The following is an 18157-nucleotide window of genomic DNA, read 5'->3' on the forward strand; positions in this document are numbered from 1 at the left end:
ATTAAAATATTTCCGAATATTGCTAGTTGTGCTGTATTTTGGATCGAATAAATACAGCTTTGGTGAGCAGAAGAGACTTACTTTTAACATCCCAAAAAATACACCGCCCTACCGATACAACTTTTGACCAATAATGTATGATAAAAATAAATAAACATTTCTTAAACTTTGACTATGTGTGGTGTGTCTATTCATGGATCAGACAGGAATGTAGAGAGATAAGAATACAGCACCGTTTCTTCTCCTCTCCAGCGCGTGGCAGCACTGTGAGATTCTTGCACAAAACGTTCAGTCAAACAATCATATTAAGAGTCTTGGCTTGCTATTGTCGTTTTATTTACAAGTCACATATGTTATATCATTCATTACTGCTCACTGTTAATTATCATATGGTGATAATAAACACTATTCAGTACTATTATTTTGTTTCCTCGGGCTATCATGGCCATCGTGTCTGACGTCATTCTTGGCGACAGTAACTACAACATCCTGAGCCCCCTAATGTAACGTTAGCCTGCCGCCTGCGGGACACGACCTGACAAAAATACACAGAGAGTAGGATAAATATGTGTGTATACATATATATAATGTGTCATTAAGCTTTAAACCCATTTTGCCTTGCCAATAAACCTTGTTGAATGTGAACAGTGAGAGAGAGAGGGATGGCGGAGGAGGAAGAGCGCGGACCCGGTTCGGTCCATCAGACGTTCGTGCTAATGGAGGATCTGCTGGATAAACTCAAAGTTCTGGATTATGAGCAGCAGGTTCTGGACAAACACAACATCAAACCTCTGTCCAGGTGAGATATACAGAATCGCTACTGTATGTGGATTAAGGCATGATCATGTTTTATGCTGCCTTCACGTGCTATCGGAATTATCGTAAATACTAACGTTAACAGTTTAACGTTAGTTTCTTAGTTTAAACATTGGACATGAACGCCCTCTCAAGTCAAAATTTGAATGCGATGAGCTCGTAATAATCACAACTTGGAAGTAGGAAATTTCCGATAGCACGTAATAGTATGCTTTTTTCATTGTCACTTATTTAACTAATTTATTTAGGTTTATGCTACTTGTGCATTATTTTGTGTATTTATTCTTGACACATTCTCACTTTTTTTTTTTTTTTTTTTGCTTTTTTTGCTGTTGCTTTTTTGCATTTTTCTGCTTGAGATTTTAGTTTTTTGTCAGCATCATTAAAACTCGTCATACATTTGCTTTTTTTTTTGTTTTACATACAAACCATTTGCTTGGTTTCTGTTTTTTATATACATTTCACAATATATGAATATTATTTCTGGCTCAGTTTTGGGGATTCTGACATAAAATTGGTTCAGTTGTGGGTGAGTTAAAGTGTTAAAGTGGTGGCAGTTTGGCTCTTCTGGCTGACATCTGGTGATTCGGGCACTGTTGTGGACCAGTTATGGCTGATTTCTGTGGACATGGAAGAAGTTGTTTGTGAGTTTTGGTCTGCTTCTGGCATGGCTCTGGTTTACTATCAGCATGTAGGCCTAGCTTTTGGGCCAATCTTGGGCCATCCATAATTCCATGTGGTATGGGGTCCAAACTCACAACTGAAATTCAACCAGATTCGGCCCAATACTAATTTGCTATCTGTGAAGAATCATCTAATAATGAAATCCAAATCACGTTGTATACTTTAATCTTGTCCTCATAGAGACTTATAAACTTATAACTTATAAAGAGTAAAAAATAAAAAAATAATTTGTGATTAGTAGTACTAGAACATCTGAAGCAATTGCAATCTCAAGCAATCGTAAAAAAACATGACATGGGTTTCTTTTAAGTAAAATTCTAGGAATCAATTCAAAATCAAGTAAATCTGTATACTGCTTCAGTGTTTCTTCTCAAACAGAGATTTGTTCAAATACATGTTTTCTGTGTTTTTCAGGCATTATTTTGTCTCTAGCCCTCACGTGTTGTCAAATCCCGGAGAGCAGTTCTATATGTTCAGTGTAATTGCCGCCTGGTTGATATCCCTGTGTGGACGGCCGTTTGATGCACCGCAGGAGTACGACGACCCCAACGCCACCGTCTCCAACATCCTGTCTGAGCTGCGTGCCCTGGTCAGACTTTATCACAGTGGTGACACCCTCACAAGTGTGCGTAGATGCATTTGGGTTTCATGATTATCACTGCCCTGTATGTGTGTGAATGTGTGTGTGTGTGTGTTTATAGGGTGGCCAGGTTGATTTCCCCCCATCTAAGCTGAAGTCTGGATCTGGAGAGCATGTCTGTAATGTTTTAGACCAGCTGGTAGAAAAAGCACTAAAGAGTAAAGGATTCATCTGGAACAGGTACACGTTGACACACACCATGAGCTGAATGCAGGTTGGGATGATGTTCTTTGCTACTTTAGGTTTAATATCAATCTTGTTGTAGTAGAACCACAAATTTCACCAGGGTTCACAAACTTTCTGTTCCCACTATACACACACACGATAACACAGCTGGTGTTTTCTCTTGATCAGGCCTCTGTACCCGTCTGTGGAGGTGGAAGATGATTGTGTGCAGGAAGATGATGCTGAGCTCACACTCAGTAAAGTGGAAGAAGAGATGACAGTGAGTCACACTTAAACTTTATTCTAAGCTTCCCCTTCCTGAGTTACTGCTGCTATCTGTCACGCTCTCCTATTAGCAGTTTTATTCACTGTTGTAAATTGGATTGAGATAATTAGCTCCGCTGATTGTTTGTGTAAAAAAATAATACCAAGAGAGAAAGGGCAATTTTATATATTTATCTTAGGATAAATTGTATTTTGTTTCAATTTTTGTGACTAAAATGTCTTTGTTTTTTTTAAATGTGATATCTTTACTTTTAAAGTACTTTTATTTTGGATGTTGTTCTGCATCAAAAGCAATAAAACATATAAAATCAAATGGTGATGTATTTTATCAACAAAAATAGAGAATATCATAATATAGCCTAAATGTTTGCTACTATCGCCAGCCCTTGATCGCACAGTAAAGTGGAAGAAGACGTGACAGTGAATCACACACACACACAGACTCATGTGTAAAGTGAATCACACCATACACTCTTTAAAAATGTGGCTCTTCAGCAGGAGGAAGAGGAATATGAGGAAGAGGACGGACTTGATCTAGACGCACTGAAGACCAGAACCAATCAGAGTGTGAGTTTTATTTGAAATATCAGCATGTGCATTTTATATAGTATTATACCATGGTCTTTCTGAATACTCAATTCTGATTGGCTGGAAGGCGTGCATTAAAACAGGTAGTTCCAGTCAGTTTAATTACTGTTCTATATTAATGCGCTGTTTTCATTGTAGCTCTCACACACTAAAATCATTTAATGCACAGCTATCTGTGGATTATCCCTTACATATAATAAACCTGAAAGGAGTAATTACTGTCTTTGTCTGGAGATTGTGAGTTGTTCCATATGAGAGGTTATATTTGTGTGTGTGCTACAAAGCATGAATAGTCTTTTATACTAGTTAGGAGGGATGTTTATTAATAACTTAAAGAACTAGTGCATACCATTTTATGTACAGTAAAAGTCAACTGGTAGATGTGTGTGTTTAGGAGCTCAGTGGTTCAAGGCCTGCAGTGGTTCTGGAGTCAGATGTTGATGCTGCTGAGTGGAATCTAGAGGTGGAGCGAGTTCTTCCACAACTTAAAGTCACCATCCGCACCGACAACAAGGTCTCAAATTCCTCAACCTTTAATCGCTGTATCACCTGCATGGTAATGGAGAGACTCTGATTGGCTGAATACTAAGTAACAGGTTACTGTGTTTCAGGATTGGAGGATTCACCTTGATCAAATGCATCAACATCAAGATGGCATCAACACGTCCTTGCATGACGCCAAGGTCATCCATCCATCCATCCATAGATAATAATGTGAAATATTAAACATAAGTATGTATATATATATATATATATATATATATGTGTGTGTGTGTGTGTGTGTGTGTGTGTGTGTGTGTGTGTGTGTTCAGGGTTGTCTGTTTAAGCTGAGGGAGGACATCAGTAAAACTCTGGAGAAAGTAAGCAGTCGTGAGAAATATCTCAATACTCAGCTCGAGCATCTCATTTCAGAATACCGCCAAGCACAAGGACAGCTCAACAAGGTGAACAATCTTGACCAATCAATACCCAAAATGTATTACTTACCCTCAACCAGTCAAAACACAGGATGGTCAAACACATGTCTTTTTGTTTGTCAGGTAAAAGAGCTTTATCAGCAGGCCAGTGGAGGCGTCACAGAGAGAACCAGGATTCTGGCTGAGGTGAGTCTAAAAAAAACATTGCAAGAGTCACAGAATATTAGCATTACAATGATTTGGCCATCTTTTGGTTAAAACACAGTAACAATAAAAAAGCATCAGTGTTTTTAATAAATTAATGTGCACTATGTCCACTTAGCCACACAATATTCACATAATAACGTATAAATATTTGTGCTTCAGATCAGTGAGGAGCTAGAGAAAGTGAAACAGGAAATGGAAGAGAAAGGCAGCAGCATGTCTGATGGAGGTAAACCGCACGCACAGCGGATGTGGTGCAGTTTGTTTATGCGAGCTGGAGTTTATGCTTGTCCTTGTGTTTTGTGATGCAGCTCCAGTGGTGAAGATCCGTCAGAGTTTGACCAAGCTGAAGCAGGAGATTGAGCAGATGGATGTTCGGATGGGAGTGGTGGAGCACACGTTACTACAATCCAAACTCAGAGAGAAAAACAACATGACCAGAGACATGCATGCTACACACCTATTAGAGCCCAACGCGCAGACTTACTGAGTCAAACTCAGAGCTGGTGATGTTGTATGTGTTGGTTATATTTTATATACATATTTTGTTGGGTTTAAATGTGTTTTTACGTGTAAATAACAAAATGTATAGTATTGAACAATAAAATAAATATTCTCACTAGAACCTTCACTCTCAGAGTTTTATCTTGCGTAACCGTCCCCAGAGAAGGGTGTTGGTAGCAGAGACCCTTGTGATCAGCATTACACACACGTGTAACTGTTCCATGATGTCATCCTCACACATGGCAGAGAAACACTAGAGATTATTCTGGTCTACTTTAGTTCATTTGCACAAGCTCAATTTATCAGTCCACATCCTCAGGAAACATTTGTTGAGTCTGCGTTCAGCCTAAGAACAATACTTGTTGAAATTCTCTCTTTTGAATTGTAACATTTATAGAAATTCTCAAGTAAAAAAAAGTACTCGCAGCAACTGTAAATGGTGTAATAATCAACTATTCGACTGAAGATTCCTAACTGGGAATTTAAATGATGAATAATTAATCCCAGGGACCATCTACAAACTTATAACTTGTCTTTTGTCTGACACACGCACTAAAAGCTGAAATATAATCAGAATTACAGTTCCAGAACTGCATCAGTCTTTGTACTTTTGAGATTCTGAGCCTGAATATCTGGTGATAGGTCATTAATCATCTATTCACCCTCATGTCTTTTTTGAAGATTTTTTTTGTCCATACAATGGAAGCCCATTTCTGCCACAACACTTTGATAAATCATATTTATGATGCAAAGTCATTATGATAAAATGTATAAATCATGATATACTAAGTCATAATTCTGAGACAAAAAGTAGAAAATTATGTGATACTAATTCGATAAAAATTGAAAATATGACAGTATGACTGAAATTTTATGTCACTTTTTATCTTCCAATATAAGACAAAAAAATTATATTTGTCATAATTTACTTTTTCATAATTGACATTTATTTATTTATAGCACTTTTCACAATACATTTGGTTTCAAAGCAGAACATGCATGTTTCTACATTACATTTTTAGTAATCTGTTATAAGAGGTGACTTTGTCAAAGTAATATCCATGATTCAGAAATTTATTTTTTGGCAGATATGGGCTTCCATACTATGGTGAACAAAATGGTTTATTACCCACATTCTTCAAAAAAATATTTTGTGTTCAGCAGAAGAAAGACATAAAGGTTTTGTATGACATGAGGGTAAGTAAATGATTTTAATTTTTGGGTGATTCTTGTCCAAAGTGATAAATAATTAATACATAATTAATAAATACAATTAATTTGGTCAAATAATATGTACTATTCTTCAGAGAAGTTTTGTTTCGAACAGTGTTGTTTTGCTCTCTCTCTCTCTCTCTCTCTCTCTCTCTCTCTCTCTCTCTCTCTCTCTCTCTCTCTCTCTCTCTCTCTCTCTCTCAGACTGTAGGCGTGGTTCTTCATGCATGCCAATGTTTGTAAGTAAGCGGACAGACAGCACCGCTATCCGCATTCTCCGTGGTTTAGGTAAGTGTCCTTTTTTCTCTTCTTTTTTAATCGTATTACTTCTATATGTGTTGTGCAGTTACGTTAGATACTAGGCAGATTAAGCGCTATAATGTGGCGAGAAGAAACCGGATGTTAGTATCACATTACGCTTCAGCACAATCTCATATATTATTTTTATACACTGAGGTTTTAGATTTGTATGTTTACCATATACAATATTTAAATTCTCAGCTCGATATGTGTGAATGTGTCTCGCGCATCGTAACTGCTGCAGGCCGCGCAACAAAGACTCGAGGAGAGTCACTCTGATCGCAGAATTAAACAGACAGGGCATTAAGATAATGAGAACGCCAGATGTCGTTTAAATCACAAAGTTTTTTTTATTCTGAGTTAAATAACAGTAATTATTCTGATATTCCCTTCAAATTATTTATTAGTATTAATATTAAGTCAAATTATTTATGAACGCTGTAAGGTAAACCATTTTATTTTAGACCAAAGTGCTGTACGTTTGTATGTTTTTTTTTTTTTGAGAAGTAAAATCAAGTAAACAAAGAAATCTAAGAAAACATAAAACAACTAAAGGAACTGAGAAATAGACAATGCATCAAATATTGATATTAGAAACATCAACATATTTTTTTCTCTTTAGTATTTATATGGGTTAAATGACAATTTCTCATTACATAATTAGCATATAAGCATGGATGTAAAGCCAACATAAATCAATTGTTATTCAGAGCTTATCTATGAATCTTTGTTTGTTTGCATATGTGGTTGGCATGCATTTCAGTAATGCTTTGATATTGCAGCTACTCATTTCACTAAACACTCTGCTGCAATATCAACATTTCCTCATAGTTTGTTTTCCTTGTTTTTAATGAATTTGCAACTTTCAGTTATGCTAATGATGTTGTAATGTTAATCTTGTAGTCCTTGTGTTTCTAACTCACAGAGACTACAGGAAATGCGTGTGAGGTTTTTGGGGACTTTCTGTTCAAACGCAAACACAAGTTAAAGAAGTGTGTCATGTGATCACTCTGGGAACTGATTTTTGAGAAAACAAACAAGCTGCTTTGTGTGTGAGAGAGAGAGAGAGAGAGAGAGAGAGAGAGAGAGAGAGAGAGAGAGAGAGAGAGAGAGAGAGAGAGAGCATGGGTTATTATTGTGCTCCCTCATTCGTTGCCGTTGGTCTCCTCGGCTTCTCTGATAGCAGCTGCAGCAGAACACGCATGCATGACACTCTGATCAGCCAATCGTTTATCTCCAGGCAGGAAGTAGTTAACAGGAAGTACAGTAACTGGTCTCCACCTACTTTGCCAGCATCATCTCCTTTTGTATCATCATGGCTCCCTGATTCCCCCTCCCCATCCCACTCCCTTTACATCCCTGTCAGACACCCCTCCCCATTTTTCATTCAATGATTCATTTTATTTCATGAAATACATGTATTTTTGTACATTTGATCTACAAATATTATCTAGAAAAAAACAACAACAAAAACTTAAATACACCATAAATTATAGTCTTTCCTCTCATTTGACTCAATTTCTCTAGAAATCCATTACAAAAAAGCATGCCTGTAATTCATTTCCATGTCATAATTTTAAATTGATATACATTATATTTTATTTTACTACATATTTAATTCGTAACCATTTATTTTTGTGTGTTTTTAATATTTCTTTTATTTTCTTCTATTTAGAAAACAAATTAACATTCTGTTTAAATTTAGAATAATTTTAAGGATTTAAAGAAGTACACTTATAGTTATATTATTATTGTTTTATTAATGACCTATATAGCAGAAAAGTGATGGATCTGTAAAAAATTGTTATTGTAAAGAATATCATCCATCAAATGGATCCTGTTTCCAGAGAGCAAATATGGACTTGTGTTGGTGACCTTGAATTATTTTGTCTTTTTCATTCTTTACAATCACCATTCATCAGTACTTGTTTATTCATATCCATATATAATAATTTTGCATTTATATGTATTTTTGCTTTGATTTGATCTTCGTTTTAGAATGCTTTTGTTTGTTGTATGAATTATTAAAAAAAAAATCCATGTAAAGAACAAAAAGAAAAGAAATAATAGAAAGAGAATAATTCAAAACCAATATGTGTGCATTTGTTAGATTATGTACTATCCATTTGACCTGAATATTATTTTGTGCATTACAGGTTTGGCTTCAGCATAAGCCATGGCTTTATTCTTCAAAGGAGCGGTTACAAGTATGTGTGCCCTCATATCACATCTCTCTCTCTCATTCTATGATAAGACTGTTGTAATGCTGACCTGGTGTGTGTCATAGGTTCTCCGATTAAGACCAGGAGGCAGGAGGCTGAACATATTTGTCACAGGTACGAGCTTGTAGACAAGCAGCACAGCAGCAACATATCTTTATAGATTCTTCCTTGCTATTTTCTTTAAGTATAATGCCGTTTCTCTTTTCAGTCTTGACGTCTCCCACTTCTCTGATTCCTCCTACGAGTGTTTTTCCACCAATCCGCTGACAGGCTCTGTGTGTGCGTGTCGCCGAAGCCCCCGCCTACTAGCCAACGGTTATTACGTACTGACAGAGGACAGTTTTAGCACAGACGACGAGGGTAACGTCACCCTGACTCCCTCACACACCAGCGTCTCATACAAAGAGAATCTTGTCCGGTGAGATTCATGACAGCGTTTGTTTTAGTTGTGTGAGTTTGAATGAGCTGGATTTCAGACTATCTTTTAAAACTTTAAATGTTTGTTTTGTCTTTGCTTGATTCATCCATGTTCAGGTGCAGTTATACTGAAGTTAATGAAATGGATTCCGTTCCACCTACGCTAAAATACATTACACATTTACAGTATTTTCACAATATAGTGTTGGCTCTCTCTCATACTTGATTTCTTAATTAACCCTCAGAGAGCCAGCAAAGCAGAATTGCAATGTTTGTTTAAAAGCAATTATTTAATACCTTGCTTTCAAAAAATATTGGTAAAAACTATGGAGCTTATATTATGACAAAATGATTTGAATTTGAATTGTGTAAATCTGAATTATTTGCAAGTGTAATCTAACAAAATTGAATTTTAGGTGGTAGTTTAAATAGTTCTGAATTTGAATTTTTTTAAACGAATATTGAACATTTGAAATTTAACAAATTGAAATGTTTTTTATGGCTGAATTTTATAGACATGTATTTTCAAACAGTAATATTCAGTTTTAAAAAATTCAGATTCAAGTTTTCAAGATGAAGAAATTCAGAACTTCAAATTCAGTTTTCTAAAATTCAATGTCAAAAATTCAAGTTCAAAAATTCAGATCTGACAGAAAGTAGGTCACAGGTCATCCACAGGGAAGAGTAGATGATCTCAGAAAAGTCGAACAGAGCATTTTGGCCAATTGGGGACTGCTGAAGTTTTCCAGCGCGAACGTGGTGGTGGTTCAAGAGGTTGCCACTCTCTGACTCTTGTCATGAATCGCCCGGAGGTCTATTACATGTACGACGCAGTCTAGACCGGACGCGAACGGTGCGACGCGACCCGTGAAATCCCCAACAGCACACGGATTCCCCATCCTATTTCTGACCTAGTCCCAGCTCTTTGCAACAGTCGCTTCAAGCTGTGTTGCGTCGCGCCGCTCGCGCGTCCTGTCTGTGTAACTGAGGTCTAGACAAGCTGGCGTTCTAATCAATTTTACACAAAATGTAGGCTACTTTAAAACAAACACCAGAGACCGCTTAGACAAATGTCCCACGTGCTGAGAACGCTAACCTAACATATAAACACAAAATCATTCATGTTTAAGAATCTTAACGTTACCTCCGGGCGATTCATGACAAGAGTGGACATTAAAACGCTTACGTGAAAAACGCTTAACGTGGCTCACTGTACGAAGACAGTGATATTAAAGGACCAAACTCAGTACAAATCATATTAATAAACCATACTTTGTATAAAAAATCAGATGAGCCCAGAATACCTACGCAACGCGTTTAATTGTGCGTTAAGCATTTCCTTACCATAGAAAACCGTTATAACGCTTAACGTGGCTTACTGTACGACAGTGATATAAGGACCGTACACATCATATTAATAAACCATACATGTATAAAAAATCAGATGAGCCCAGAATATGAACGCAATGCGTTTAATTACGCGTTAAGCATGTTCTTACCATAGAAAACCGTTATAAGAAAACACTTAACGTGGCTTAATAAACCTTAAACCTGATTTGTTATACATAGTAGGCAGGCCTATGGTTTATTAAGGACCATTTAAGGTTTATTAAGCCACGTTAAGCGTTTTCTTATAACGGTTTTCTATGATTAGAACATGCTTAATTAAATGCGTTGCGTTCATATTCTGGGCTCATCTGATTTTTTATACAAAGTGGTTTATTAATATGATTTGTACTGGTCCTTTAATATCACTGTCTTCGTACAGTAAGCCACGTTAAGCGTTTTCATATCGGTTTTCTATTAAGGAATTTGCTTAACGCGTAATGAAACGCGTTGCGTTCATATTCTGGGCTCATCTGATTTTTTATAGGCCTACATGGTTTATTATGATGCGTAGGCTACTGAGTTTGGTCCTTGTCTTTGTACAGTAAGCCACGTTAAGCGTTTTCTTATAGGTTTTCTATGGTAAGGAAATGCTTAACGCGTTGCGTTCATATTCTGGGCTCATCTGATTTTTTATACATAGATGGTTTATTAATATGATGTGTACGGTCCTTATATCACTGTCTTTGTACAGTGAGCCACGTTAAGCGTTTTCTTATAACGGTTTTCTATGGTAAGGAAATGCTTAACGCACAATTAAACGCGTTGCGTAGGTATTCTGGGCTCATCTGATTTTTTTATACAAAGTATGGTTTATTAATATGATTTGTACTGAGTTTGGTCCTTTAATATCACTATCTTCGTACAGTAAGCCACGTTAAGCGGTTTTCACGTAAGCGTTTTAATGTCCACTCTTGTCATGAATCGCCCGGAGGTAACGTTAAGATTCTTAAACATGAATGATTTTGTGTTTATATGTTAGGTTAGCGTTCTCAGCACGTGGGACATTTGTCTAAGCGGTCTCTGGTGTTTGTTTTAAAGTAGCCTACATTTTGTGTAAAATTGATTAGAACGCCAGCTTGTCTAGACCTCAGTTACACAGACAGGACGCGCGAGCGGCGCGACGCAACACAGCTTGAAGCGACTGTTGCAAAGAGCTGGGACTAGGTCAGAAATAGGATGGGGAATCCGTGTGCTGTTGGGGATTTCACGGGTCGCGTCGCACCGTTCGCGTCCGGTCTAGACTGCGTCGTACATGTAATAGACCTCCGGGCGATTCATGACAAGAGTCAGAGAGTGGCAACCTCTTGAACCACCACCACGTTCGCGCTGGAAAACTTCCGCAGTCCCCAATTGGCCAAAATGCTCTGTTCGACTTTTCTGAGATCATCTACTCTTCCCTGTGGATGACCTGTGACCTACTTTCTGTCAGATCTGAATTTTTGAACTTGAATTTTTGACATTGAATTTTAGAAAACTGAATTTGAAGTTCTGAATTTCTTCATCTTGAAAACTTGAATCTGAATTTTTTAAAACTGAATATTACTGTTTGAAAATACATGTCTATAAAATTCAGCCATAAAAAACATTTCAATTTGTTAAATTTCAAATGTTCAATATTCGTTTAAAAAAATTCAAATTCAGAACTATTTAAACTACCACCTAAAATTCAATTTTGTTAGATTACACTTGCAAATAATTCAGATTTACACAATTCAAATTCAAATCATTTTGTCATAATATAAGCTCCATAAAAAACTACATATAACAGTACATGACGCTCTGAAATGTAACACAACAACAGTTTAAATGCCACAGCTTGCTAAAGTCACACAATATGGTGCCAGTCTGTTGACACCGTGTTTAATTTGAATCAATTTACACATTTAGAACAAATTTATTTGTTTACTTTATAATTTGTTTATTTATTAGTATTTGACATCTAATATTAAAAAAAAAAAAAAAAAAAAAAAATATATATATATATATATATATATATATATATATATATATATATATATATATATATATAGCCTATGTCTAGTGATAAGAAAAGGCTTATGCAATGGAATTTCGAACTTACTTGTTGAAAAAATGAAACGCTGGCCATTATGAGCTTTTTCTATTGTTATTACACAATCTGGAGCCTATTTGTTGAATGATACAAAAACTTTTTTTTTCCAGGTGATTTCTTAGATGTATTGTCATTATTGTCTAATTTAGGCCTATATAATAGCATATATAATTTTTTAATTAGGTGGTATTAGAAGTACTATATTATATTTAAAATATGCTTTGAAATGAATATTTATTGCAACATTTAAATAGTTTTAAACTTTTGTGTGTGTGTGTGTGTGTGTGTGTGTGTGTGTGTGTGTGTGTGTGTGTGTGTGTGTGTGTGTGTGTGCGTGCGTGCGTGCGTGCACGCTCTTGTTTATGTGATTTATGAGGACACAAATTTGTATAATGGCATGTGTATTACACTGGTATTACTTAAACGTGGTTTATGAGGACATTTCATGAGTCCTCATAATTAAAATAGCTTAAAAACAATGTTTTATTAAAAATGTAAAAATTGCAGAATGTTTCCTGTGATGGGTAGGTTTAGGGATAGGGGCAGTGTAAGGGCATAGAATATACAATTTGTACAGTATAAAAACCACTATGCCTATGGAATGTCCTCAAATGACCACAAATATAGCAAAACAAACTTGCGTGCATTGGTGCGTGTGTGTGGGTGCGTGCGTGTGTGTTTAACCTACATTGTAAGGACCCAATGTCCCCAGAAAGATAGTAAAATTCTGACATTGTGGGGCCATTTGGTCGGGCTCCATGAGGAAAACAGCTTATACATTTTTATAAAGTGTTTTGAAAATGTAAAAATGTAGAACGTTTTTTTGCGAGGGGTGAGGATAGGGGATAGAATATAAAGTTTGTAAAGTATAAAAATCATTATGTCTAAGTCCCCGTGAAACATGGACACCCAACGTGTTTGTTTGTGTGTGTGTGTGTGTGTGTGTTAGCATATTCAGACGAAGGCGTCGGGCAAAAAGGTCACTGGCCAGCCTTCTGAGTGATATGAGCCAATCATGCCAGTCCTGGCTGGAAGGAAGTGTTTTTAGAAGATCTGGCCCGATCACCCCAATCCAGTCATCATCATGGGAGGAGGAGCTGGACCACAGCTATGAGAAAGATACACCTATCAGCTTCACCTACGGTTTGGGGGATTTTAGTTTTGGAGTTAAAGAAATAGTTTTAAATAGTTGCCTGTTCACTTTTTGTAAACATCTGCGTGTGTTCCTTTATAGATCCCACAGATCCTGTTTCCTCTTCTGATAAAGTGCCTCCTCAGACTCAGCTTGAAGAAGAGGAGGAGCCGCCGTGCGAGTCTTGCTCCGCCCATGAACAATTCAGCCAATCAGTGAGCGGTCTCCTGGAGGTTCCTCCCCCATCTGTCTGTCACCTCAATAGTTATAGCTCATCCAGCAAGACATCGTCAGGTGAGAAAAAAGGGCGAATGAAAGAACTACAGCTCCCCATCCTTGCCTACAGTGAGTTTTTGATGAATATGGAAAATAAGAAACAGATTGTTATTATATTTGTTTCAGAAACTGTGCTCCGGAAAGTCCTTCTCCTCATCCTCACTCTGTGCCTCTGCATTGCCATCTCCAACGGGTAATGAAAGTGTGTGTGTGTGTGTGTGTGTGTGTGTGTGCGCGCGTGTGTGCGCGTGTGTGTGCGCGTGTGTGTGCGCGCGTGTGTGCGCGTGTGTGAGTGTGTGTGTGTGTCTCATTAGTACTGAAAAGGGAGCGGAGCTTTTTTTTCTCATAGATTAATGACATCATAATCCTCACAGGTGGCTGCTGGGAAGTGTTTCTGCAGCTGTGGCATTCATGCTTCTGCTTTCATCTATATGTGAGTAACCAAATCAAGTAAAATAGCAAGCTTAGTCACTATTATTCTTCTGTAATTCTGACATATTCTTTAGTGGAAAAATACACTTTGATGAATTGCTTTTTTGAGTTACCAGAATGAGCCAGAAAAGACAGACATTTCTTTTAAATAATGTGCTCGAATGATTCATGCACAATAAGACCAGGAACAATATTTTTAAAGTAAAATTATTACATGTTGATTTCTGAATCAACATCCTTGTTGAACAACATGATAACACAGATATAAACCAATCAGACGTTGAGCGGGCTGGTCGACATTTATATAATCAATCAACCTTATTTCTCTATTATTTTAGGAGTAAAATATTGTAAAATCATTTTCTCACCCTCAGGTATGTCTAAACCTGGGAGCGCAGTGTGCTGGAGGAGAGCAAAGACTGAGGTGAGACTGTATGAAGCTTCTGTACTCAAGACAGACATGAGACTAAAGAAAGAATCTAACATCCATTTTGTGTCTCTACATCAGGACATCACCTCCAGAAACGAGTGAGGAACCACCATACACACATCTGTGTGAAGCCTGTCCAGAGGAAGTGAGTGTGTGGACACACATCCTGCATCAGCGTTAAATATTAGTCATATATCAGTTTTTGTAGTGGTATTTTCACTGATCAGCTGAAGAGTTCTGAATAATAATTACAGAAGAGTAAGTTTAACAGGACCAATGATGGCAAATTACTGTCACAGGAAAATAAGTATGTGTTTTTAAATAGATGGACAGACATATCAGAACGATCATTAAGTGAAAGTTTAAGAATTGGATGAATTTTCCTAAATGAAAGACTGGATTGCATTCTGGGGGATTCTCTGCGAGTCAGTGGAGATTCCCTGCATGACAGAACGTAGAAGTAAAGTGTGTCAGTCGTGTTTGTAAATGCATCAGCTTGGCTTGGTTGGGCTCTTAAACATGGTGACCAGGGCATCATGTGTTATTGCTCAGCTTGTTTAGTCAGATTATCAGATACTGATCTCCAAAATATTTTGCTGCAGTTTAATATAATGGCTTTGCAGAAAATCTTTAACTTTTGAGAAGTGCCCGTTTAGCTTTACACAGATGCCTCATATTTGTCAAGTGCCTTTGAACAGGAGTGTTATTGCCATTTGCCAGGGTTAGAGTCACACATCTGTGCTGCTGTGTGACTCAAGAGGGCTGAAATTTTAATATGCTATTTTTAAACGCAAATATGAGCGAAATAAATAGATTTATTATAACGATATTGCACTTAAAACAGATTTTAAAAAAGGAATGCTCTTATTTCACAAGGGCTTTCTCTAGATTACTAAGACAATTAAACCCTGTTTGCAGGGAATTCGTGCTGCCAAAAGAGAACATGTTCTCGATTCACTGTATAATATGTGCATGATTTTGTCACGTTCATACGAGGCATCTGATCTCACAAGAAATTTAAGGGTAAACTGTGAGTAAAATGCATTAAGTGCAACTCTTGTCTTCATTAGTATGATAAAACATGTCTTACAAAGTCTCAGAGTTTGTAGGAGATGGCGTTGTTTAAAGGCAGCTCAGTTTTGAAGAGAACAAAGACATTCATGAGGAAATGTAATTTAAGTGTTCAAATGTGCATTTCTGTTTTAGAGGTTTAAGCCTAAAAATTGTAAAGCAAACATGTTTGAGACCAAGCCAAGGTGAATAAGTGAATCATTCAAATACAATTATATTGTAGCCAATATATATCTAATGTGTTTAAATGAATAGTGTTTGGGTTGTGGTAGATTTTTCCCTTAACCTAACTACGTATCTGGGTCTCGTCTCCAATCGACGTCCCCTGGGTCCCGTCTACAATCGACGTCCCCTAACGTCTTCCGTTGACGTATAGTCTATACTCCATCAAGTCTACAGTCGACTTCGGCTGAGTTCCTGAACTCTAACTTACTCCCCTAACTAACTTGCTGCAACAATATTGACAACAATAATGTATTTTAAATGCTTTAATCAAATTCCATTGAGAATCCCACCAGCTAAAAGAAAACAACAGTTTTTATAGAAAAGGGGAATGGCAAAAATGTCATGCTGCATTACAAAATTTCCCCACAATTTGATTGGTTCTTCATATGCACACCCTTCTGTCACTAGGTTAAGCAAACTTTGTTTTAATGATTACTTCATTGTTAATCACAAGGTTTCAAACCTAGACATCTTTCTAGTTTCATTTCCCATATTTGTCATTTTTAAACTCACAAAGTCACGAGTTTTCGCCAAAGAGTTTGGAAAATAAATAAATAATAAAAATAAAAATACATGTTAGTTATGGTTAATTCAAAAATCTATCACAGGGTCTATATGGGAATACTACTATGGTAATCGTGTCTTCAGTGTTTGTATAAATATGTTTTTGTAGTGCCCATGAGCAAAGAAACATTTAAGTCCACGACTGAATGAATATTGCTCTATAAAATAGCCAACATTTACTGTTAAGTATTCTGTATATGTATTATTATTAAGGGCCAAGCACAAGGTTCAAAGGTGAGGATGCTAAAAAGGATTTGAGGCTGTATCTCAGAAAAATTGTATGCAATTAGCACAATCCTATATTAAAAGGCTGACAGCGCCACCTGTTGGTCAAAAGTTATGAGTAATTCTATTTATGGACTTTACCTTGAAGTCCTAAACTCCTCACCAGAAATGCTATGTCCAATCTGACTTGCATAACATTTGATGTTTTTGCCACTGTGCCTGGTCCTGTAAATGCTGCTTGCAGCTATATTTATAATAATAATAATTATTATTACAACAATCAGTTAAATGAGGAAGATAAGCAATTAATCATTTATATCCCATGAGAGATCATATAAAAAATGTTGGAAAAAATACAGAAAAGGGAAAAAAGGTTATGTTTTTTTATTTTACTTTATTTATTATTAACTTGCAAATTATTTAATAAATAAGTCACTGGGTACATAGTGAAAGGCAAGGTGCAAGGTTCCAATACGATGGCTTTAAACCATTGACAAATTGTGTTTGGATGTAATTTCATGCCAAAGCATGCTGTAAAATGGAAGTGCAAGAAACGCATCTTCTGCTGTGTAACAGAAAGTTTGTACTAAAATGGCCTCATAATGTGTTCACTGATCTGTTACAGAATTCAGTGAGGCAAATTCATATATTAAATATAAAATTATTGCCCTGCCTTTGAGCTTTGATGACTGCAGTGAACTGCATTTAACTATCTGTGTCACAAGAAAACTGAAGATTACAGTAAATAGTAAAAACTTTAGTTACTGTGTTATTCCACTGCATGTGAAAGTAAAATGTGAATAGTATGTTTCATGTATACACTGTAAAATATGATCTTAAAAGGAAATGCATTTATATAACTTGCACAAAGATAATTTGCCATGTTAGAAAGTATTAAATGAATAGGCTTTAAAACAGATGTGTTTTTTAAGGTGAATAGTTTTACAGTGTATTTTTTGGGGGGGGGGGGATTAACCATTTTCATCAATAAAGTTTTATATAAAAACAAAATTGTTTATTTCTTTAATCAAGTTACACTGCTATTTTTTTAAACAAATGCATACTCTTTTAGCAAGATATATTAATTTTAATATGATTGTTTTTGAAATTCATACATGATCGGAATCACTGCAATTGATTGTTCTTACTAATGTATTTACATGTAATGTAATGGCCCTGCAGTGACTGATGGACTGTTCCATAAAAATAATTCATGTAATGGTGGCAGGATGTGAAATTAACCAGGGTTAGGAAAAATGACTCCTAAGTGGGGGCTGGGCGGATGGGGGAGTGATACCTGTTTGTGATAAGATTAGATGGTGTTTTTTCATGAATCTAAAACACAATTATGAATTTTAATACCAATAATCAGTTGTTGTTGTTTTTTA

At 36.4% G+C, this 18157-nt stretch overlaps 2 protein-coding genes across 4 annotated transcripts; both read left to right on the forward strand.

The window, feature by feature from the left end:
* Nucleotides 1–248: 248 nt before the first annotated feature.
* Nucleotides 249–4923, forward strand: ift57 (intraflagellar transport 57 homolog (Chlamydomonas)). 3 transcript variants are annotated; one of them, XM_079613786.1, is made up of 12 exons: nucleotides 249–568; nucleotides 649–799; nucleotides 1915–2089; nucleotides 2202–2320; nucleotides 2495–2585; nucleotides 3086–3157; nucleotides 3573–3692; nucleotides 3790–3861; nucleotides 3991–4122; nucleotides 4219–4281; nucleotides 4462–4528; nucleotides 4611–4923. In XM_079613786.1, the coding sequence occupies exons 2-12, from the start codon at nucleotides 663–665 to the stop codon at nucleotides 4787–4789; spliced, it is 1227 nt and encodes a 408-aa protein (XP_079469912.1). In that variant the 5' UTR covers nucleotides 249–568; nucleotides 649–662; the 3' UTR covers nucleotides 4790–4923. The 3 variants fall into 3 exon arrangements, with proteins under 3 accessions (XP_079469912.1, XP_079469913.1, XP_079469914.1); XM_079613787.1 differs by having other exon boundaries at nucleotides 249–555; XM_079613788.1 differs by lacking the exon at nucleotides 249–568 and having other exon boundaries at nucleotides 597–799.
* A 1290-nt stretch (nucleotides 4924–6213) lies between these two features.
* tmem71 (transmembrane protein 71) lies at nucleotides 6214–17770 on the forward strand. The gene is made up of 10 exons (XM_079613678.1): nucleotides 6214–6303; nucleotides 8472–8522; nucleotides 8603–8651; nucleotides 8746–8955; nucleotides 13364–13557; nucleotides 13649–13840; nucleotides 13949–14015; nucleotides 14197–14255; nucleotides 14629–14678; nucleotides 14763–17770. The coding sequence occupies exons 2-10, from the start codon at nucleotides 8492–8494 to the stop codon at nucleotides 14784–14786; spliced, it is 876 nt and encodes a 291-aa protein (XP_079469804.1). The 5' UTR covers nucleotides 6214–6303; nucleotides 8472–8491; the 3' UTR covers nucleotides 14787–17770.
* The last annotated feature ends 387 nt before the right edge of the window (nucleotides 17771–18157 follow it).

This window comes from Phoxinus phoxinus, assembly GCF_949152265.1.
Source record: "Phoxinus phoxinus genome assembly, chromosome: 5".
NCBI lineage: Eukaryota > Metazoa > Chordata > Actinopteri > Cypriniformes > Leuciscidae > Phoxinus > Phoxinus phoxinus.